The sequence below is a fragment of the Penicillium cosmopolitanum genome (genome assembly GCF_028827165.1).
Source record: "Penicillium cosmopolitanum strain IBT 29677 chromosome Unknown utg000005l:1.0-4006212.0:1.0-4009387.0, whole genome shotgun sequence".
In the NCBI taxonomy this organism is placed as follows: Eukaryota; Fungi; Ascomycota; class Eurotiomycetes; order Eurotiales; family Aspergillaceae; genus Penicillium; species Penicillium cosmopolitanum.
This window is the reverse complement of record NW_026622675.1, coordinates 3,464,674-3,486,126: the sequence shown is the minus strand read 5'-3', so window position 1 is coordinate 3,486,126 and position 21,453 is coordinate 3,464,674. Positions and strand designations below refer to the sequence as shown.

Sequence of the window (21,453 nt, the reverse complement as noted above, 5' to 3'; positions counted from 1 at the left end):
CTAGAGGGCCTTTTGTATGATACAGGCACCGGCGCAGACTAGATGGACTATGGCTTTTGTATATTAGGACTGTGCTTGCTGCAGGGGGTTGCAGTTGGCGTTGGGTGTTTTCCGTGCATTTACCTTTCGGAGCTGCAAATAATCATAAGTTCCCTTCATTATTCCCTTCTATATTTAATGCCTTTATTCAAGTACTTCATTTCCACCTTAGGGTACTGGGACTACACTGCGTAGTACCTAGTCATGTGATCAAATTGCTACACCAGGTCACGTGGAGACATCCTCCACCGCCCGGCCAACCAACCAATCAACACTCCGATAATCCAACCACCCTCCCATCCGATTCGACCGCATCAACCACCAATTCCTCCACCTCCAATCTCAATCCCTACGAAGCACACCAGCAGGGAACCGACTCTCCCTCCAGGTCCCGACCTCGACACATCCACACCTCCTCCGCACATTACCTACCGGGTCACCTCAGCAAAATGCCCACCCCCGAGTCCGCCGCCTTCCTGGCCAAAAAGCCCACCGTCGCCCCGACCTACGACGGCGTCGACTTCGAGGACAACGTCGCAGTCCACAATGCTCGCGATGCGATCATTCGTGAGCAGTGGGTACGCAGTATGATGTCTCGTCTTGTTGGCGAGGAATTGGGCAAGTGCTATGCGCGCGAGGGCGTGAATCACTTTGAGAAGTGTGGTGTCTTGAGAGGTAATTCCTTCTCCCCGTTTGCTCTTTCGGCAGTATGATGAGTGCGAGGATTTATACCTTGGATCGATTTGCCTACGAAACGCAGCCATTGCTCCGCCCAATTGGTCCGGTCCGACCAGGTCTGGCCTTGACCGCGCGCAGGCTGAACCAGTCGGACCCAGCATTGACATGTCCGAACAATTGCTAATGTCTTCTCTTCACCGCACAGAAAAGTACTTCGAGCTCCTGAACGAGCGCAAGATTAAGGGTTATCTCTTCCAGGAGAAGAACTCCTACCCCGGCAACACTGCCAAGTCCTCTTAGATTTCCCGCGACGAACGCTGCCGGATGGTGTGAAGTGAAGCGGGGGCGGACGAGCTACACAGGCGGAGAGACATGCCGGAAGCCGATCTTCTAGCTTTAGCCTACCAAGGTGTTTCAAGACTGAAGCTGGACCTGGACTGATCCAATCCGAGCAGGGAAGCTCCTTTTATTGAGTCTATTCCACGATGTACCGCACCGCCCCGGAAAAGAGATTTGCGAGAGTGTGGTTGGTTGCTCTCTGTTAAACTGTACATATACGATATCATTGTCTGGTCAATTTCATCTTTTGACAATATTGAGAGTTCTCGCGTGCGCGTGATTCGCTGCGATACTTTCTTTCAAGTTCATTTTCATCTCTCCCTCTTCCTACGTGTAGTATTCTCTTTCCATCGTCCTGGATTCCTCTCGCCAGTCCCAATCCCGACGCGCATGCTTCCACGCATAAACATTCAAACAGCCCAACTTGTATATCAGAACTATGCAGCCTCCAGCCACCGAACGATCGGCTACTACTACTGCTACTGGTAGTAGGCTGGCAACCTAAGGACCCCCAACAACCCCTTTCTTCCCCATCATAACAGGCCCATCCTTAATATCCCCAGAAAGAAGAACCTTCATACCAAGCCTCTTCTCATAAGCAACCCGGCTCTGCTCCAAGGACGTCCTCAACATCGCCCACCGCAGATACGGCATCTGATCAACGACTTCACCAATACAATCAATCACCCACCCACCGAGCCCGAGACCCTGATATGGTGGTAATACATAAAGATCGGTGAAATATGTGAATGTGACCTTGTCACCGACTAGACGGGCGAATCCGATTTGTTTCAGGTCTTCTACATTGGAGGTCGTAGTCGTGGTGGAAGAGTTGGAGACCTCGTATAGGCCGAAACAGAATGAATTCTCGACAATTGTTGATAGGATGTTTTCTGGGACTAGATTTGTCCAGTACACGATGTCTAGACTGAAGGCGTGATTTATGGATTGGAGGGAGAGGAGGGTTTTGTCGGTTGAGATTAAGAAGCCTGGTCGTTGCCAGGTGAGGGATTTGTCTGGGAGGGACATTATGAACGGTATATTTTTGACAATAATTCGAAGCGTGTAGACTGTACAGAAATGGAGAAAATAAAGATGTAAGCTAGCTTTTAAGTTTTTAATCCACGTCTGATAGACGTGAGTCAATTATGGATGTGATGGGTATGAGTCAACTCAACCCAACTTTATTTACTCTAAAACACAACTCGGAACTTTGCAGAATCTTATCGGACGAGAAGGGGATTGGTGATCTTTTTTTGGAATTGCAGTACTCTGTCCCATTCAATGGAACGAGAAGGAAGAAAGAGAGATACTAGTCTAAAACATCAGACCGGATCCCTCCGCCGACATCTCAAACGGGATTGGATGAACAACCCAAGACACGGATGTGCATGACCGAACCTCGTAAAAGTCTCCGCTTCTCTCCCTCCGCAGGGATCTCCAAGAATTGCCAAGAGGTTATCGCTTTCTCGCGAGTTTTCTTGCCTGCTTGCTCGGTATGGATTGGGTTGCATTGTTGTGAGTCACTACACCTGCTCGGAGACCCCCGCATTCGAACTATCAAACTTTGCCTTTTGTTTTTATTTTCTCTTTTTTCTCTCGACCGAGTGACGAATTATCATGATGGGAAATATCGTTATCGTTTGGAATAGTGCATGGATCAGATCACATCACATCATATCATGAGGCGGAACATGGGTAAGTAGTATTCGTGTAGTGCATTGCCCATTGATACAGTAGAATTTTGTCAGAACGCCCAGTTTCCATGGTGGATGATGTGCGCCGAGATAATTTCCCTCCTTCCTACCTTAATCCGAAAATGCAAATGAGTAGTAGACGCAATAAACCAAGGGAATGGAATGGACATGCGATTTTAAACGGTGACAGCAGGGAGTGACGGATATTGGTGTGTAGAGGGTTGTCGAATAGAAGAAGGATCGCTAGTCAATTTCGAGTGTCCTCTATGCTGCATTGCGTCCGGAGTAATAAGAGCTTCCATGACGGAAGTAGGGGTGTACACAGGCTTTCTTAGCTGACAGCCGTTGGGCGGGGTCATATTGCAGCAGGGCTTCGAGGAGATCGCAGCCACTGTCATCCAAAGTCGGCACGATCTCTCTATTTGGGCGTTGCCATTTCGGGAATGTCGCCTTGTAGTCTGGTAGAGAGGTGACTCCGGGCCATTCTTCTTCACTGGGGGTGCCGAGGACGCTGTGACAAGTTAGTATGGATGAATCGTCGGAACGGAATGCAGCTCTCTCTTACCGGAAGATCTTGAAGATCTCGTCAATCTCGGAGTCACCGGGGAATAGAGGTTTGCGGGTGCACATCTCTGCAAAGATAGCACCGACGGACCACATGTCAACACCGGTGGAGTATTGCCGGGCACCGAGCAGGATTTCTGGTGAGCGATACCACAAAGTGACGACCTGGACAAAGAGTTGTTAGTGAACTTTGACTCCAGACGAAACGAGCCCCGAAGATAAGACGTGAGATACTCACCTCGTGGGTATACGTCCTCAGCGGCACACCAAAGGCCCTAGCCAGACCAAAATCGGCCAATTTCAAGTTCCCCTCACGATCAATAAGCAAATTCTGGGGCTTCAAATCGCGATGAATAATCCGATGACTATGACAATAGCGCAGCCCCTCACACAAATGAGCCATAAACTTCTTAACAATCGTTTCATCCAGACCGATCGTAGCACCGCCCTTCGAGAACCCATCTGGCAAAGGCTTGCCGCGTCCACCGTCACTAACAGGCAGAGCGTCCATATATTTCTTCAGATCGAGGTCCACGAATTCCATAACGAGGTAGAGATTGTCACTTTCGGCATAGACGATGTTGTGCAGGCGAACGACGCTGGGATCTTGCATTTCCTTGAGCAGGGAAATTTCGCGGATGGCGGTGCTGGGAACGCCCTCGTCTGTATCTTCGAGGCGGATCTTTTTCAGCGCGACGATTCGGTTCGGATGATTGAGTTCGCGCGCTTTGTAGACGACGCCATAAGTGCCTAACGTGTGGTGAGTATGAGGTAAATAGAGAGCTCATAGCTGACGGCGGGGAGACGCGTCGCGGGGTCAATGTCAACAATACCTTCTCCGAGCTTCTCGATCCTCTGGTAGTTCTCCATTGTGGAAGAAGTCGCCTAGTTAGGACGAATGATGAAATGAGAGAAGATGTGGGGTGTTGTCGGGAATAATCGAGGAGGCTCCAGAGGGATGAGGTGAGAGGTGGTTGTGATTGTTCCAAACTGCCCTCCGGCGGCGATAGGCGGTCAGTTGCAGCAAGGGATTCTCGGAGTATAGAAATGGTGGCTTTTGTTTTGTTTTGTTTTTTGTTTTTCATTCTACTCTACAATGTGTATGTCTTTTTTTTTTTTTTTCTTTCTATGTTTCTCTGAAGGTTTTGGTTGCTTTGTCGCTTGACCACCAGACCAATTGGATTGGATTGGCTCAATATCAAATCCGAATATCCGCGCCAAGCCCCACGCTGGTGATTTTGGTGACCCACAACCATTCATGCATGCATCCTGGATGAATTGCATGGAACCATCCATGGATCTATGGATGACATGGCTTGTTTCCTACTGGTATAATAAAAGAAGACTACCTGAAAACTTTAGTTTGAATATACCAGATGGAAACTATTCCGTCTTTCGTAGTTCTATACATGCACTCAACACAACATTGTCTTCATTCTCGCCAATCTACTAACAATCGGTCATAGCTCATCTGTATTCCTAGCATGCCACTTCTTCCCCTGCAACTGGAGGTAGACAGTAGGGAAAAAGCTAGCACCCATAATCAATGCAGCCGCCACACCAGCACTGGCCGCAATACCAACACTGTCGAACAAGGAGGTGAACCTAATCATCATCATTAGCGAACGCTTCTCTCAACCGGTCAAGGAAATTGACAACTCAACATACCAGAACGGACCAATAAATCCCCAAGTTGATCTCACGAAGTTAATAAACACACCCACACTACCCGCATCCTGGGGATATGTATCGACAGCATAAGTCGTCAAAACAGTCGTAACAACCTGATTACCAAACGCCGCAATCCCAGTCCCAACAACAGGCTTAACAGACCACTGACCCTGAGTCGCTTGCTCGGTACAAACTAAAAACACAACCATACCCGCAATAGCCAACAAGAACCCGATATAACTCAGCCACAGTCGGTATTCCGGGTCTGGTTTGCGGCCGATCTTCTTGGCCCGCGCATTCATCCACATATCAGACATGATACCACCCAATTGCTCGCCGAGCAGGGAACCGACAATTAGTCCGAGGAATTGAAGACCAAGGCCCTGGGCGCTGAGTTCGAATTTACTCTGCAAGAGCTGGGGGACCTCGACTGAGTTGAGGACGGAGGCGAAGAGGAAGACCATGGAATAGGCGATTGCGGCCAGAAGGACTGGGATGTTTGTGAAGAGTGTCATTGGGTGGTAGAACTCGGATACCTTGATTGGGGTTGGATCGATGCGGCGGAGGGAAAGGTACTCGCGCTTGAAGGCGGAGGATTTGGTTTGGACATCGGTGCCGATATAACGTGTTTCCGGGCCGAAGAAGATATATAGAATGAATTCGACGGCATTGGTCTGATATGAAGTTAGCATTTGTCAAAAGCACGAGCATCCCGAGTAATGAAAAAAAAGAGAATAAAAGAAGAGGAGGAGGAAGAAGAAGAAGAAGAACAAGAAGAAGAAGAAGAAAAAGAAGAAGAAGAAGGAGAAAGAGAGAGGTAAAAACACTCACAATTGCCAAAATCCAATAAATCCACCGATATCCCACCCGCTGAGCAACAAAACCAAAGATAAACGGTCCAACAGGAACACCCAGCGTAACCATAACCGTCCAAATACCCATATACCTCGCGCGCTCATGGCGAAAGAAAGTCTCAGTAACAACGCCACTCCCAATGGCCATAGCGGGCGAAATGAAAAACGCCACCAAGGCCCGACAAGCCGCCATGGAGGCATAATCCGGACTCTTGGCACAGCCAACATTACACACACAGCTCAGGATGAGCGAGAGGAGAAAAATGGGTCGTCGGCCGAATCGGTGTGAGAGAGGTTTCCAGAATAGAGGAGCGCCGCCTAAGATGGCGATTTGGAGGGATGTGAGATAGCTCACGCGTTGGATGGAGACGTTTAGTTCTAGGGAGATGTCTTCGTAGGCGCAGATGATTGCTGCTGCTGTGAATGTTCCCATGCAAGCGTGGAAGGCGACGAGGCTGAGGTTGGCGATTTTCTGGATTGGTTGTCAGTATTTTTTCTCTCTCTCTGGATGCCCCATCCCTGTCTAGGGTTCAACTTGAATTCTGCTCACCTTCCAACTTGGCCAGTTGTATGGATCCGCCGGGTCCATACTCGGGATCGGATCGAGGTCCAGTTTTCCATGACGCTCGATCAGGTAAGATTTGTGAGACTCTGATAGAGATCCGGTAGGGTCAACCGAGACGCCTACGTCCTTTTCCTCGACATAGTCGGAGTTTGATTTGCGAGGGGATGTGTCGGGGAGACCATGACCTGACTCGGTCGGCAACATGGCGAGATGACGGGGAACAGAGTCAAGAATCAAGAAATTCTAAAGTTCTCTGAGGGGGAACCGCGCAATGGCGAGAAGGGTCGAATATGTATAGGCGAGAGAACCTGGAGACCCCGCGCGGGTTCTCCACTGGGAATCGGTCAGTTCCGGGGTATGCGCACATTTGGTCTGGGGTGGTAAGGTCCGGGGTATCCTAACGGGTTTCTCGGCCAAGGATAAGCCGAAGATTATCCTTGACTGGATGACAGCGGTAGTTAAATCTACGGGATTGCCGGAAATATGGAGACAGGCCGAAACTCAGGTCCCATGGGATTCGTGGAGATGCCCGATGCAGCTAGTCAGGGTCGGCATAGTCAGCAGATCCTGAGCCGATGAGTGATGGCTAGACCGAGATCCTCGCTTCAAGGACCACCAGGGGCCACCAGGGACCCGCTGGACTGCCAATTGCCGATATGTCATCCCGATGGGAGCCTGCTATCAGTGGATGCCAGGTATGAAATATAAAGTGTACTTCGTCGCTGCAAAGCCAAGTCGGCCAAAAGTGCCAAGTCGGCCTGGGCAAGGCGGGTGGCGGTCCATTTAAAGTTAGGGTTGCTCATACATAAGAATAAGAATAAATTGAGATTCTTCAAGTACAATCATTCAAGTTGTTGGTATTACATATTGTGTCTTGTATCCCACTTGACCCCGGGTATTTTAGTGAATGCGCCCTTGAACCATCGCCTCCTAGGCGGGAGGGTGATCGACGCTGTAAAAATGCGATAGAAAGTGCCTCGCTAACATGGAGTTAGAATCTCCGGCTGAAGCTATGTAGCCATCAACTTCCAGATCCTGTATGACTGTTGCACTGTAAGCTGTTAATGAAAAATGAAATGATATGGAACCATCCAGTAAAATCCAGGTTGAACTTACGCCCAGTACCGGCACCCGAGCCCCTGATCAGAAAACTGGTATCGATCACGATGATTGGCATAGAGCTGGGAGATAACCTGGCCGACTGTCAGGCCCATGACAGGTGCTACTACGTAATAGGGAAAAGGCTAGTGGAGGTCATGATTCTTGTATTCATGGTGTAGGATACTACTAACTACTCCGGTGCATCACATGAGATGCACCCCTCTCACCGAGAGGGTGGTGCTGTCCATAAAATTCTGCCCACACAACGAAAGGATACATGCCCTCATGGATTAATAAACATCTTGTAATATCCCCGTCATTTCCGCTTCCACTAGTGTCTAATCCACGTCCATTTCGTCCATTGATTCCCACTGGGAAGATCGGTTGGTTCCCTTACTGCTGGATTGGGATGGTTTCCCAGGAACTGGTAGGTGTCGTCGGCTTGGCAGCCACCTTGGTTTGCGTTGACGTTTCTGAGTTGCCGTGTCGCGCGTAGTGGGCCGTGTTTGCGCACTGGAGGTACCGGTGGAGGGGGTATTGGCTTGACGTGTCTTGGTTGAGTCGACAATGTTTTTGATCAATGTTCAAATACGCTATCCCGCTGTGTGGAATGTAATATTTGCAGTAGTACATCATTAGGGCCCCCATATGCGTGTCCTCCGACTCCAGGTAGTAGTGTTTGACAATCTCGGTGGTTTTCATACTTGGGACTTTCTCGAAAGGGAGTAATTTCTATGATAAATATTGTGCTTTTCTTTGCAGAAAAAACTACTGGTCGAGGATGAGAGAGACGATCATTATGAAAGGCGTCTAAGATGAGAGACTAGCTAAAGTTCAAAGAAATAAATATAGCGGCCTGGACTGACTAATGATGCTTAACTTGGCGCTCAGACTCTCGCTGTTGCTCATGTATTCAAGTTTACTGGGGCCCAACCTGCGGGGCTCGTGGCACGGGATTTTTTAGGTGCTCAAGTGGCTTTGAGGCTTGGGCAGGTTTACTACTGAGCTATCTATCAGTATTGGTGCTTGCCTCCTGTAGCGGCATTCTAGTCCACATGAAATCTTGTAAATACCTTTCCCGTTCTTGTAGATTGGTGAAACAACTCGGCCGACTGTCAATGCAAAGACGGCTTGGAGGTCGAAGTATGCAAGCGCGCTGCGTGGGGTGATATATCGGCAGTATTTGACCCTGAGAAGCCCCATGTCCGAGTCTTCGAGGTTTTTGTTTGCCATATGAATACGAGATAATTCCTCTGCGGAGGTAACCAAGTAGATTGACGCATGATTACCTCTTCTGCCTTGTGCATCTGCTGGGTTATCCCAGCATGAATGGATAGTTACCCAGAACGTGAGGACCGGTAAGTCATAATCGGCTAGGGTGAACGAGTGCGATGAATTGGTAGACATGTTGGTAGAATGGCCGGTGTGTTTAGAAATGTAGTATGTAGACCACGAATGTAGGTAGATATTGTCACGGTGTGATACAGAGAGACACTAAACAAAGAGAGGGCCGCGGAGGTGATGGAGAGAGAGAGAGAGAAAGAGAGCCCAATTCAATTTATCGCCTTCGTCCCCAGCGAGATGGGTGACCACAAGTTCGTTTGATATTGTTGGAGCTGAGGCCGATGCCACAACACTCAACTGGCCATTTTCTGCCGGAGGATTTGATATTTCTTCTGGGCTTTCGCTGTATCTGCCATGTGACGTCACCCTTGGGGCGCGTAGGCTCAATCGACGGTACAATCACAGAGGACTGCTGCACCTCGTGCCTTTGGCATTAGGTCTTGGCCGTTGGGAAGAGAGGAAATGAAATGCGGACAGTTAGGACCGGCGAGTTATGGTCAACGCAAGCGATGGGAGGTGTTGGTGAATCCGACATGGTGGTAGTAGGTGACGGTTGTGAGTGGTTGAAATGGTGGCTGGTAGAGCTGAGTTATTTGCCTCTAGGTCTTCGATTATGGTTGCACTGCAGTGTTGTTAAGAAATATTGTCAGGATCCCCCAAAACTAAGACATTCCAAGGGTAACTTACACCCAAAACCTGCAGCCAACTCCACCCGTGAACTCGTATCTGTCTCTGCCCTTCTCATACAGTAGCGCGAGGACCTGCCCAACTGTGAGACCGTTCTTAGGCTCCAAATCGAAGTTTTCCGGGGGTCTTCGTGGACTGTCGTAGTTGCAATATGAGATTTCAAGCGTTCCCATGTGATCTATCCAGCTACCCCCGATCATATTCAAATGCATGGATTTATCATCGGGTACGAAGAAAAAATATCATGGCATGATTGCCGTTGCGTAGTTCTCAGTTGGGTGGAGGAGATGAACCGTGACCCTTATCTTGAAAACTAGAAGATCGTGGTCGGCAGGTGGGTGGGACGTGTTTCTGGGTCTGACATTGAAATGGAAGGTTTCGAGCCTGCGGATTGCGAATGCTGAAGATTTCTGGAGGGTAAAGGTTCGTTGATAGTTACTGGCTAGTGGTGATAAAGTAAACAGAAGTAGCAGTGAGGTAGTTGGTAAGTGCAAACCCTAAAGCTTTGGGGAGTTTGACTGTGACTGTTTGAACGTCTAACTTGAAGGCAGGAGCGATCTGCAATTTTGGGCATATGCCCCACCCAAATTTGATTCTATAATTACTATATCAAATGAATGTGATACCCTAAGTCATATGTGTAACGCCTGGTCCATTTACTGTGGGGGTTTGTAGTTGTCGATTTCGCTGCCCATTTTGGTTGAGGGTCGAAGTACTAGTATGTGGGAAATCACCACTGGGATCCCATCCCATCAGAAGGACAGCAGAGGGGTAGTATGACCGCGCCAAGGACAGCAAGGACAAGAAAAAAGCGAAAATCTTGCAGGAGGAAGGGTTGTGGTGAGGGATAAAGGAAGATATTCGTGTTGTTTGTTAGACGGCTAGGTATGCAGCACTGCTTGTGAGGTAGCTGTTTGTTCTGATGGCACATGGGAATCATTATAGTGTATCAAATGTCCTTTTTTTGAACGGGATAGAATACGTTTTATTTGAAGAATGCTTTTGAAACAACCTTGGAAGGAACAAATTGTTTGTGCACTAGTAGTTGTAGACGGATAATGGCCGTGAGAGAGTTGCGCTTATTGCCACGGTTTGAAGCAATGTCATCCAAAATGCCCCATGTTGCCATGTTTTCTTAGACGTGAGCTTTCTGATAGTCCAATTGCAGTTCTAACCTTCACATTACCGTCCGAGTAGATATTCCCCTGCAGCCCGTATAGACGGTGACATTTGATCGAGTCCGCGCTCTCAAATGGCATGCTAGGGAATAATATATAACCGGTTACACTAGAATAGGGTTGCCAGTGGGGAATGGTCCTGGCCAAACGATTAAATGCTGATATCCTCCAGTATAACAATTTGCACGGCGATCGATACTGCAGAGACAGCGAGGCCAGTGCTTCGGGGCTGATATTTTGAGGGAACAGTTATCAGGCGAGCCAATTTCCCCATATTTTGACCCCACATTTCTTAATTATGCTCATTTTATGTAGGCGAGGAGTTATGCAGCTCCCCAGAAAGGTCATCATGGCTAAATAATGTCTGGATAGGCCCCATGGATTGCAGGCACCCGGACAGGAGGGCTGGCTTGTGTTACGAGGTACCATTATAATTCACTGTCGAGGCTTGTTGATGAGGGGCAAGTACTACATTACACGGTCACCAGGGTTGAACAATCTTGGAAACTATTCACCTTGGAATTTGTAAAGGACGTCTATCCCGAAATTGGCAAGGGCAGTGCTAGTACAGTTTCCGCTAGATTTAGATTAAGAAACCGGACTGGTATCATGCTGCATTATCCCCAGGCACTATTTAGTAGACGCCGTCAGGCTACAAAATAATTCTGCAAAGTAGTGCAAATTGAATTCGTGGGATGAAAATTATCGTTCTTGTCGCAATTCTGCTGAAATTTGCCCCGCCTTGGTCTGGGACACGGGATGTTATAAAATGGTTGGAAGATAATATGTGGCCATCCATGAGGTTTCGCAATATTCAGCTATTCCAGCGCAGGCAATCGCAACATGTTGTGCAGAGGGACATGTCACGGTAGATCTTGCGATTGGACCCAGATAATTTGTCTCAAAATATCTTATAGCTTCTCGGAATTCGCAAAAATATGATCCTGACGCGGGTTGGCATGGTCCATGCCCTCTTCAGGAGAGGCATCGTAATTCACGGGTCCGTTCGAGTTGGGAGTGCTTGGGGCATCAGTCGACTGTGCTTTTCTTGCAGTTCTTCCAGGCGGCTTGGTCGGCGGAGGTGAGAGCTGATCCTGAGGACTGATCCGGGATGCCACGAGCGGCGGTTGCCGGTTTGGATGATTGCGTATATGAAATACTGTAGGACCCAACAAAGGGAACCTTCAACACGAGACGTATCACCCTTCCATCGCATCGTCGTCGTCGGTGAGGTGACTGGGGGCGCTACTAACACCCGAAGAATCACTGTCGCCGCCATCGACCACGCGATTCCTGACCTGTACACCCCATTCACGAATGCTAGGTGCGCCACCTTCGATCACGACTGGATGTTCCTCTCCACTCTTGCCGAGGACAGTCCCGGCATACCGGGATTCTTCACCAGTCTTACTGTGCTTCTTTTTCAGCGCAGTTAGATAATCCTCCTTCTCGATCGCGTCGGGATCTACCATGTCGCCTTCACTGGGGACAAAGCCAGCAATGCGGCGGATCTCGCGATGCGCTGGGCCTGTAATCCACCCCAGTAGAGAGTCCAACCCACGCATGTCTTCTTCTTGTGCCCACTCTTCTTCCCATTCTCGTAATTGTGGTCGAATCGCGCCGGCATCTTGAAGAGCTTGGTAGACATCTTCAAGTACTGGGACGGGGTCTTCGGGGTGCGCATTCGCGGCGTGCTGGGCGGTGGCGGAGGCGAGAATCATCATGTATCGCGCGGTGAGGTCGGAGATGGATTCCAGGACGGACGGACGCGTTGAGTGAAAGCCCTGGGCGCGTAGAATTTGGATTATCGGAGGTCGGAGGAGAGCATTGTGGAGGTTGTGGCCCGACATGACGGGAGGTGGGAGTAAAGATAGGACGAAAGAAGCAGTTTTGAAGGGAAGCTGAGAATGAAAAGATAGGCATGCAAGGTATGAGTAATTTCCCACGATATCTGGAGAGGAGAGTGTGGTTGTGGAGTGAATGGGAGAGAGAGAAGAAGGTTGAAGGTTGAAGGTGAAGGTGGAAGTGGAAGTGGAAGTGGAAGGGAGGAATTTGCGGACTCACCGCGCGCCGACTTCCCTTCCTCTTCTCTTCTTCCCTTCCCACCTCCCCTTCACATCAACCTCCTCCTCTCCTCCTCTCCCAATCTTCTGTGGCTGCGCAAGGGCTACGCGCACTCCTTCTCATCATGTCGGATACTCCGCGACCCATGCTCAAGCTCAAGTTTGGTAAGAAACCGTCGCAACCCCCGGGGGAGTCAGCATCGACGCCCACTCCAGCTCCAGCTCCAGCAACTCCAGCTACAGCATCCCCGGCCGAGCCTCAGCGCAAAATTACCCTGAAGATTGGTCGCAAACCCCAAGCCAATCCTCAACCTGATCCTCCAACCACCGAGAAGGAGAAACCAAAGAAGAAGAAAGCTTCGACGAAGAAGCGACCTGCCGACAATGTCGCGCAGCTTGAACCCGCGCCGACCACCCAGCTTGGACCCAAGCGACTCAAGCTTAACCCCTCCAAGAAACCGGGCCTCCAATCGATTCGCATCAAGAATAAACAAACAGTGCCGACCCGGCCAGTCGGCGTGGGATACGATTCAGAAGCGTCGGATACGGAAGCAGACCCAGCGATTGAGGAGCAGTTTATCCTACGAATGTTACCCGGCGACGACTGCGAATATCTCCGTCAAGCTATTACCGAGAGGAAATTTGACAAGTCCGAGTTCTCCTTCAAACCTCTAACCCGCGACGCTCGACGTGCCATCCTGAAAATCCGCGACAAGCAATATGCCGCCGCCATGGTCGACCTTCCTACAATTACCGAAGGTATGAAGAGTTGGGATCGTCGGGGGTGGTATAAATCAGCCGATATATCCCAAATGCTCCTGGTCTTGGGCCCAGTTGCCAACGAGGAAGAAGCTATGAAGCACGAGGTGCCCCAGGAAGTCTTACAACCAGACACGAAAACACTTCAATATCCCCATGGTCTAGCACCACCGCTGCGCTGGGTTCGCAAGCGCAGATTCCGTGACCGCCTCAGTGCCCGCACTATTGAGCAAGTCGAGAAATCAGTTGAGGATCTGGTCGCTCAAGATGAGGAGTCGGTCTTCCCTCCTCGATTCGAGGTGGTTGATAGCTCCTCCTTGAACCGCGGTGAATCTTTCGTCAACAACGACGAATACTATGAGGAATACGATGACGAACAGGATGCTGAAGGTGAGGTGGAGGATGAGATGATGGATGACTTTGACGACGACCTCGCTGGTGAACTCGAGGCTGCCCTCGCGGGCGATGGTGATGACGATCAGCCACCCCCGACCGCCAATGGAGGTCCCGAACAGGAAGGGACACCGTCTGCTAAACCTTCGACCCCGGCCGGACCAGGCTACTCTTCAGGGGAGAGTGACGTTTCAGATGAAGATGAGGATTTGGACGACGACCAAGTCGAACAACAACAACTCCTCCAGCAGCATCGCGAGGAGATTGCCGAGTTAGAAAACCTCATCAAGAACGAAACAGCACAATGGGAGAAGGTGCAGAACGCAATTTTGCGCCAAAAGATGAGCCGACGCATCCAGGAGTTGAAGAAGGATCTCGAACTGAAGAAGGTCTCCGCCGGCCTCCCTGGCGACACCGACATCTGATCTTCAAGCTCACACGCGATTTTCGCAATTTCGCAATAATTGTATATTGAAGCGACTATATCTTCACAAGACTACCTACCCACGACTGGATCCCCCGTCGCTTCCCCGACGGCCACTTTGACATCGATCTTCTCATTCTGTCTTAGCTTCTGTTGTCTCACGGCCTCCCTCTCCGCCACTCCATAGTCAGCCTTTGCCTGGGTCTGCCCTGCCCTTTGGTCCAATATTCTGTCATGGTTTTCTCTTTTGCGGTTCATATGTGCTGCCAGGTCTTCCTCTCCCCGGAAACCGGGGTGTCCAGGTCCCTCTGCACTTCCGACAGGGCCGGCATGGGCACCGGCCTGAGCTCGTTGCACCCCCATTCCTTTCTTCGCCACTGAATCTGCGATATACCCCTCGGAAGGCTGTTGTTCCACTCCATACTCCAAGTCGGTGTCGGGGGCATTTTGCATCCTCCGTGTCTCCTGCTCGTGCTCTTCGGCGAGCTGGGCTCGAGCCTCGTCGCTGGATGGCTTCGACTCGGCTGTTCTCGTAATTGCAGCGGGGGCATCTCCATAATGGCGGACAGGTTTCACGGGAACGCGCTGCTCTTGTGGTGTCTGGGACACTGGGTTTGAAGATTGCGCATAAGCTGCCTCCTTGGGGGGCTGGGCTGGCTGAGCGGCTCGCTGACGAGTCTCCATTTTCAAGGTCAGCTGTTGCTGAAGGAGGACTGAAATATATCTGGAAATACGAGCTGGACTCGTATTCTTTTGTCGGAATAATAAGGGATGTGAAGAAGACAAAGCTGAATTCCATTGCGGCGATGTCATTTGGCCCAACCGATCTACTTTGATGGTTGCATGACGTCAATGTCTCCAACCGGCTTTTCCATCGCTTCTTCTCGTCCGATCTACACGTTTGTAATAATAACCTTGGTATATACCAAATTGAATCTGCGAGATATACTAGGATGTATTATAAGATCTTTCATGAGTGGAGATAATACGCTGAGATAAAGACTAGCTACTATGCTGTAGATGCTCCCACTAGAACTCCACTATCTACCCTCTCAAAGAAATCCAGCAACATAGAATTAACCTCATCCCTAGCTTCAATTTGCACCCAGTGACCAGGAGTACTGACACTCTTGATCGTCAAATCATCCGCGATCTCACTCGACTCTGTCGGACTCTCCGCAAATTGACCCGCGAGGGCCGGTGGGAGGACCATCAAAGTAGGACATGGTATTTTGACAGACAAGCCAGCCTCAAGCTCATCCTGTAGATTGAAGTTCTCCGCCAATACTTTATACCAGTTAAGTGCGGATGTATGGTATCCAATCATAATCTGCTGATGAACGCTGCGTTCTTCCTCTGTTATATATGGCGCAAGTTCTGCACGCCGATCTGCCCGTAGCCACGCCTCCATTGCGCCATACGGGCCCATATGATCGTTCCAGATATTAGGATCTTTTGGATAGAAGAGGGTAAAGAAGGAGTCGCTCTGGTTGGGCATTAGTATCGGTATTGGCGACAATTAGCCTAGCGACGGGGACGCCAAACATCTCCTCGTGCACGAGCTTCAAGGAGAGGGAAAACGTACATATTCATCAAGCAATCTACCAGCACAATCACCAACAAAAAAACCAATATACCCAAACTTCTCCTTTCCCAGAAGGTGTTTAGTCATATCATTAACAGCCTCAAGATCAAATCGCTCCCCAGGTTTCGAATACGACACAACCAAAAACGTCGCCGACAACAATCTATCCGGGAAATAATTCACCAATCGCGAAAGTAAAATACTACCCATATCATGCGAGACTGCATGAACACCATCAAGCATGCCTTCATGATCTAGGATTTCGATTATTTCTGCCGCCATACCCTTGGCCCGATACTCGGTTGCAGAGGATGGTTTACTAGTCCCGCCGTAGCCAAGTAGATCTGGAACCAGGACGCCGTGTCCAGTCGCGGCGAAAAAGCTCACTTGGTGTCTCCAGTCATAGCTGGATGATGGGAAGCCGTGGAGGAATAGGATTGTTGGTTTTGTCGGGGTTCGGGGTGGGATCAGGATATAGCTGTATGTGTGGTTTGTTGAAAGGTTGAGGGTTTTTGCGTGTTTGGGGAATGCGATCGCTGCCATGGTATGTTCAAGTTCTAGTTGATTTTACAGCAATTGAGAGAAGAAGTTCTTTCCAGTGCAGTCTAGATATAGTAGTACGAGGTGCGGCGACTTCTCGGAGACTTTGGGCTTTAGGTTTCTTAGGTTTCTTGGCTACATAAATCCAATAATTAGTACACTTCAATGGCGCTTGATTACTAGTAACTACTAGTGAATGTTTGCCTACACCTACCGCGATATTCGCAATGATTCATAGCAATTACCTTCGCTCCTATGAGGTAGTCACCATGCACACTAGGCATCACGAACAACCATGCATGCTCCGGCCCCCACATAGTTCCCTCCTTGAATCTCGCGGGTCACTGGCTCGATATAATTCTCATTCGTAAATGAGGGCTGCTATCCGCAAGGTCCATCCTTGCTAGCTAACTGGAAGCAGAGCAGAAACTTGAAGTGGTAAGCACCTGGGCACTCGGAAATCGCGGTGAAAAGGCTACGTGTAGATTAGGTGAAACCCGACCCCGGTGCACTGACTAAGATCTCGGCAAACTGAAAATATACAAGTCTGATTTGAAACAGAGAAACGATCAATCTTGAGATGATATTCTGTTCTGTCCGGCGAAATTTTACCTCAGTCCGTTGTGGTTATGAGGTTTCAGTAGGCTATTTGCGTCAAATCACGATCTATTTCTCCAGATGACTGTGCCATCTCTCGAATCACGAGGGCGCAGATTTGCCACTCGTTATTGGGTTATAACTATACTTAGAATATCCATCCTCTTCTTGTGACCTGAAGCAAATTTCGTAGGCTACCAACCATGTAAGAATACCCGGCAAGTAACATCAACATACATAGTCCTTGTGCTTCAAAGCCTAGCTGATAGTCTTGATCTTAAAAATCAATGGCATGAATGAGCTTTACCGTAATCCTTGCTAGGCATCAATGATTACGAGGCTGCCCTGTTGACTTCATCGACATGAACTGGGGTTCGGCATGTTCCTTTGTATTCAAGAAATATGATGTAGCTTCTGATTGAATAATACGATCCACATTGTTCCAGGGGTCTCTTTAACCGTGGAGAATTTGCAAATCTGATGTGATCTATGAGGGTGCAAGGATCGATTAGCTGCGCGAGCGATTGTATCATGATACTGATGCGAAAATTATTAGAAATTTTTCTAATGTTGAATAAAAACATCTTCGCTAAAAGTGTATCGCGGCACTCAAAGACCTCGGGGGCTGCCTGCAAATACCAATACCAAAACAAGATCTATTCTGTTTTTAGCTCGGTATTCCAGATGGGTCGAGGATCCGATCAATGGAAATTGCGAGTGAAACATCACACTGGCCATTGCGCAGGGTCAAATTTACGATTGGTTATTGCATCACTAGTACTAGTTCAGATCCATGGATGCCTAAGTTTGGATGGAGTAGTATCAGAGCACTATCACAGGCAGTTCGATTACTGGTACTAGTATATATAGTGGTAGAGGATCCACGTTCCTATTTGTCCATCATCCTTTCAAGCATCTCACGAATCAAGTCATACTAGGAGTATTCAACGCCGAATAGTTCTGAGGTTCAAGTTCTAGAAGTGATCATCCATAATCCACCATGAAGACTTTCATTACACCCACTTGTCTTGTGGCAACTACTCTTGCCCACTCAATCGATACTCGCCAAACAACCCAATCTTCCAACTTGGATGAGATGAATAGTGCGAGGGTCACATTTTACAGCACAAAAGGGCCTCAGTATCAGCTTGTGAATGCCCACTCTCCCATTGATGATAAAGAACGACCCATTCCAGATCTTGCGCCGAATGCAGCAAACCATCAATCGGACAGAGCCAGTCGAAATAGCAACCATGGAATGTCATGCAAAATCTACGGCCCCAGTGGAGAGTTGCTTATCACTCTAAAGGACAACAAAGAGGACCAATCTTTATCAACAGATGGGACCAGTTACCCGACGGATAAGCTTAAAATGGCCTGCGTTGAGGTGTAGGTCGGAGGAGACGTGGTTCCGAATGATAAGAGCATCTGGGGGGACATTCATTGGTGGCATTATACTATGAGTGCTATCGGAATATGCTATCCTATATCGTTCATAATTTATCTTCGCCTCGGTACGGGTTTTTTTCCACTGGCAGAGGAGGTTTTCCCCGTACCATATTGTGAATGCAGAGGCAGTGAAGAAAGGAATTTCAAGGCAAATTCATCTCAATCTCTGTCGGTATGAGTGGGGAATTGGTATTGTAAGGCATGGTCAGAATGTATCATTGTAACTTAGCCAAGAGTCTTAGTCATGGTCGGTCGCATACAAATTAGTATGTGAGCGAACATAACAAAAATTAGACAACTACCCATGGACCTGATTGGACGTACATTTCTGTTCCGACAGTTATGAGCCCGGCTTGCTAAGTGAATATATTGCCTATTCTGTCGAATCTGAGGCTATTCATACCGTTTATCTGTCGAATTGACCCCGTCGGTCAATTACCCCTGAGAGCGAACCGATCTGTACACAGTATCTGCATCGAAAGCAGCACTGTTGAATACAACCCGATACCGCTATGGAAAACGCTGTTATCTCCGCTTCGCAGAGCGTCAAGCTGCGAACGTCGGCCGATTGGATCGATTGGATACGTGCTATCCGCGATGTCGCCGAAACCGACCGTGTATGGAAGTTCATCGATCCCGATACCCCTGAGAGTATTCTTCCTGAACCGAGAGAGTGCCCTGAACCACCGTCTCCCGAAGCGAATGCAACGGCGATCGATCTATATAAGATAAATTATCAGCGATGGGATCGAGAGGAGAGAGGACTAGCCAATATCAAGAGAGTGATTATGGCAACCGTTGAACCTGCAGTTAGGGATCAGCTGTATGATAAACCTACTGTGCATGGACGTCTAGTGATGTTGAGAGACCGATACTCTGACTCTGGAAACCTGAATGAGGAATATCGCCAGGACTATATGTACAATGCAGTGTATCCACCGCGGAAAGGTGAGGATGTAAAAGCATTTGTACGTCGTTGGGAGAAGATGAGAGATCGGATGATTGCTATTGGTGAGACCCAAATGAAGTTTAACAAGGACTTCCTGTTAGCAGTGAAGCATTTGGCACCAATGTGGCACACACAACAACTTCGACCTATCACGATCGAGAGCACCAAGATGGATAATAGTACATTGGTGAATGACTTCCTGGCTCACTACCGCGAGCACTTTGGTAGCGCACCAGCACCAGCGCCACCGACCAATCTCCGAGGTCATTCAGCACCAAGAGCTGCATTCTCAACTCTTCAAGGTAGCACTGAGGCTGTACCAGATTCGCCAAGTGCAACAAAACCGGCTAAGAAGCGGTCGTTGAAGGATGTGCCAATGGCTGAGCGATGGTGCCCGTGTGGTAAAAGAAACCACAAACCATGGGAATGTCCATATATCAATGAAAAGGAGAGATCGGCCAATTGGAGTGCCGATTCGAGAACTCAAGGAAGGATCAACCAGATGCTCAAGGATCATCCTGATTGGAAGGAGTTTATTGACAAGGAGATCAAGTCAGCCAATCAGTATTATTCAGCTGAAAAACAGGGTGCTGCCCTAGGTACTTGGTCAATGACTACGCTGGCACTGAATTGTCTTAATCAAAGGCCTCACCTTAGGGATGAATGGGTATTTGATACAGCAACTCATCGCCATATCTGTGTGGACCGAGATCTGTTCATTGAGTATACCCCTGATGAATCAGTCGTCAAAACTGGTGACAGTGTCACTCGCACCTTAGGGTATGGAACTGCAGTAATGTCCTGTATTGACCCTAGAACGGGTGCGCGAAGCAGCGTCAAATTGCATAATGCCTGTCATTCACCTACCTTCCAAGCCAACCTAGTCTCGTATGGTTGTGCAAAGGAACGTGGCTGCCAATGGGATGAGATGAACAACTGTATAAGAGATCCGAGAGGCATCCCATTTGCACGTGTAGCCTGGAATGATAATGCGAAACTGTGGCTGTTTGATAAGCCACAGGGTGATGCAACTAATTGACTAGCCGATGGAACTGCCACCTTAGAGAGTGAGTGTGATATCGAGTACGCAATGGCAGTGCGGAAATCGATTGCACCAAGGATCTCTGAGGCATCGTCGGATGTGTGGCATCGCAGATTGGGCCATATACATCCAAATGCAGTGAAGAAAACAGCTGAGATGGTAGAAGGAATCAAAATCAAGGACCCTGAGGCTACTGGCATAACTGAGTCCCCGTGCCAGGTGTGTAGTATGTCACACGCACCACGTCAGATATCACGGAGACCGGTAGGTCGTACGTTTGGCAGGTTTGGCCAGCTGTATTACGACCTAATCGAAATGCCAAAGGAGTCACATAATGGCCACCGATATATCACACATTTCTATGTATCAGGCATTCGGTTCCACTGGGTGTATACGCACGCGCGTAAATCAGAGTGTCAAAACGGAATAAGGGCGTTTTTGTATCTGGCCACCCGTTTACTGAAGATACCCCTGATTGGAATTCACTCAGATAACGAGAGATCAGTGACAGCTGATACTGAACGAGAGCTCGAGGGAATGGGCTTTGTGGTGACACATACTGTGGTACATAGCGCTGAGATGAACGGCCCCGGCGAACGCTCAGGGGGTGTCGTCATTCATAAGGCCAGAAAGCTGCGTATTGAGGGCCAATTGCCTGAGGGCCTGTGGCCAGAGATGGTATACGCTGCGGTGTATATACTGAACAGGACTCCAACCCATCTAGAGGATGGAAGTTGGATAGTGCCCTGGGATGAAGCACGATCACACCTGGACCAGAACTTTGTGAGAAAGTCAGACCTGTCATGTCTGAGATTGTATGGCAGTCTCACCTATTGCCGGATACCGAATATTCCCCGTTCTCACAAACTTCGCCCTCGTGCGGAAGTTGGTTTCTTGGTTGGTTATCAGGCTTCGAATGTGTGGCGAGTTTGGAT

At 48.9% G+C, this 21,453-nt stretch overlaps 9 protein-coding genes across 9 annotated transcripts; 3 read left to right on the top strand and 6 right to left on the bottom strand.

Annotated features, from left to right (window-relative positions):
• Positions 1-488: 488 nt before the first annotated feature.
• N7509_004311 (putative NADH-ubiquinone oxidoreductase 12 kda subunit) lies at positions 489-1,017 on the top strand (the record flags this gene model as incomplete). The annotated part of the gene is made up of 2 exons (XM_056628948.1): positions 489-714; positions 923-1,017. 2 exons carry the CDS (start codon positions 489-491, stop codon positions 1,015-1,017), a joined length of 321 nt encoding a protein of 106 aa, XP_056491682.1.
• A 540-nt stretch (positions 1,018-1,557) lies between these two features.
• On the bottom strand, positions 1,558-2,085 carry N7509_004310 (GNAT family N-acetyltransferase; the record flags this gene model as incomplete). Its single annotated transcript, XM_056628947.1, has 1 exon — positions 1,558-2,085. The coding sequence occupies one exon, from the start codon at positions 2,083-2,085 to the stop codon at positions 1,558-1,560; it is 528 nt and encodes a 175-aa protein (XP_056491681.1).
• Positions 2,086-3,017: 932 nt separating this feature from the next.
• N7509_004309 (cyclin-dependent kinase) lies at positions 3,018-4,187 on the bottom strand (the record flags this gene model as incomplete). Its single annotated transcript, XM_056628946.1, has 4 exons — positions 3,018-3,264; positions 3,319-3,482; positions 3,556-4,067; positions 4,151-4,187. 4 exons carry the CDS (start codon positions 4,185-4,187, stop codon positions 3,018-3,020), a joined length of 960 nt encoding a protein of 319 aa, XP_056491680.1.
• A 590-nt stretch (positions 4,188-4,777) lies between these two features.
• On the bottom strand, positions 4,778-6,611 carry N7509_004308 (uncharacterized protein; the record flags this gene model as incomplete). Its single annotated transcript, XM_056628945.1, has 4 exons — positions 4,778-4,922; positions 4,986-5,662; positions 5,820-6,314; positions 6,393-6,611. 4 exons carry the CDS (start codon positions 6,609-6,611, stop codon positions 4,778-4,780), a joined length of 1,536 nt encoding a protein of 511 aa, XP_056491679.1.
• Positions 6,612-11,916: 5,305 nt separating this feature from the next.
• N7509_004307 (Bromodomain associated domain protein) lies at positions 11,917-12,567 on the bottom strand (the record flags this gene model as incomplete). The annotated part of the gene is made up of 1 exon (XM_056628944.1): positions 11,917-12,567. One exon carries the CDS (start codon positions 12,565-12,567, stop codon positions 11,917-11,919), a length of 651 nt encoding a protein of 216 aa, XP_056491678.1.
• A 338-nt stretch (positions 12,568-12,905) lies between these two features.
• N7509_004306 (transcription initiation factor TFIID subunit 7 family protein) lies at positions 12,906-14,357 on the top strand (the record flags this gene model as incomplete). Its single annotated transcript, XM_056628943.1, has 1 exon — positions 12,906-14,357. The coding sequence occupies one exon, from the start codon at positions 12,906-12,908 to the stop codon at positions 14,355-14,357; it is 1,452 nt and encodes a 483-aa protein (XP_056491677.1).
• Positions 14,358-14,428: 71 nt separating this feature from the next.
• N7509_004305 (uncharacterized protein) lies at positions 14,429-15,040 on the bottom strand (the record flags this gene model as incomplete). The annotated part of the gene is made up of 1 exon (XM_056628942.1): positions 14,429-15,040. The coding sequence occupies one exon, from the start codon at positions 15,038-15,040 to the stop codon at positions 14,429-14,431; it is 612 nt and encodes a 203-aa protein (XP_056491676.1).
• A 325-nt stretch (positions 15,041-15,365) lies between these two features.
• N7509_004304 (alpha/beta fold hydrolase) lies at positions 15,366-16,484 on the bottom strand (the record flags this gene model as incomplete). The annotated part of the gene is made up of 2 exons (XM_056628941.1): positions 15,366-15,842; positions 15,942-16,484. 2 exons carry the CDS (start codon positions 16,482-16,484, stop codon positions 15,366-15,368), a joined length of 1,020 nt encoding a protein of 339 aa, XP_056491675.1.
• Positions 16,485-18,078: 1,594 nt separating this feature from the next.
• On the top strand, positions 18,079-18,471 carry N7509_004303 (uncharacterized protein; the record flags this gene model as incomplete). Its single annotated transcript, XM_056628940.1, has 1 exon — positions 18,079-18,471. One exon carries the CDS (start codon positions 18,079-18,081, stop codon positions 18,469-18,471), a length of 393 nt encoding a protein of 130 aa, XP_056491674.1.
• Between the last annotated feature and the right edge of the window lie 2,982 nt (positions 18,472-21,453).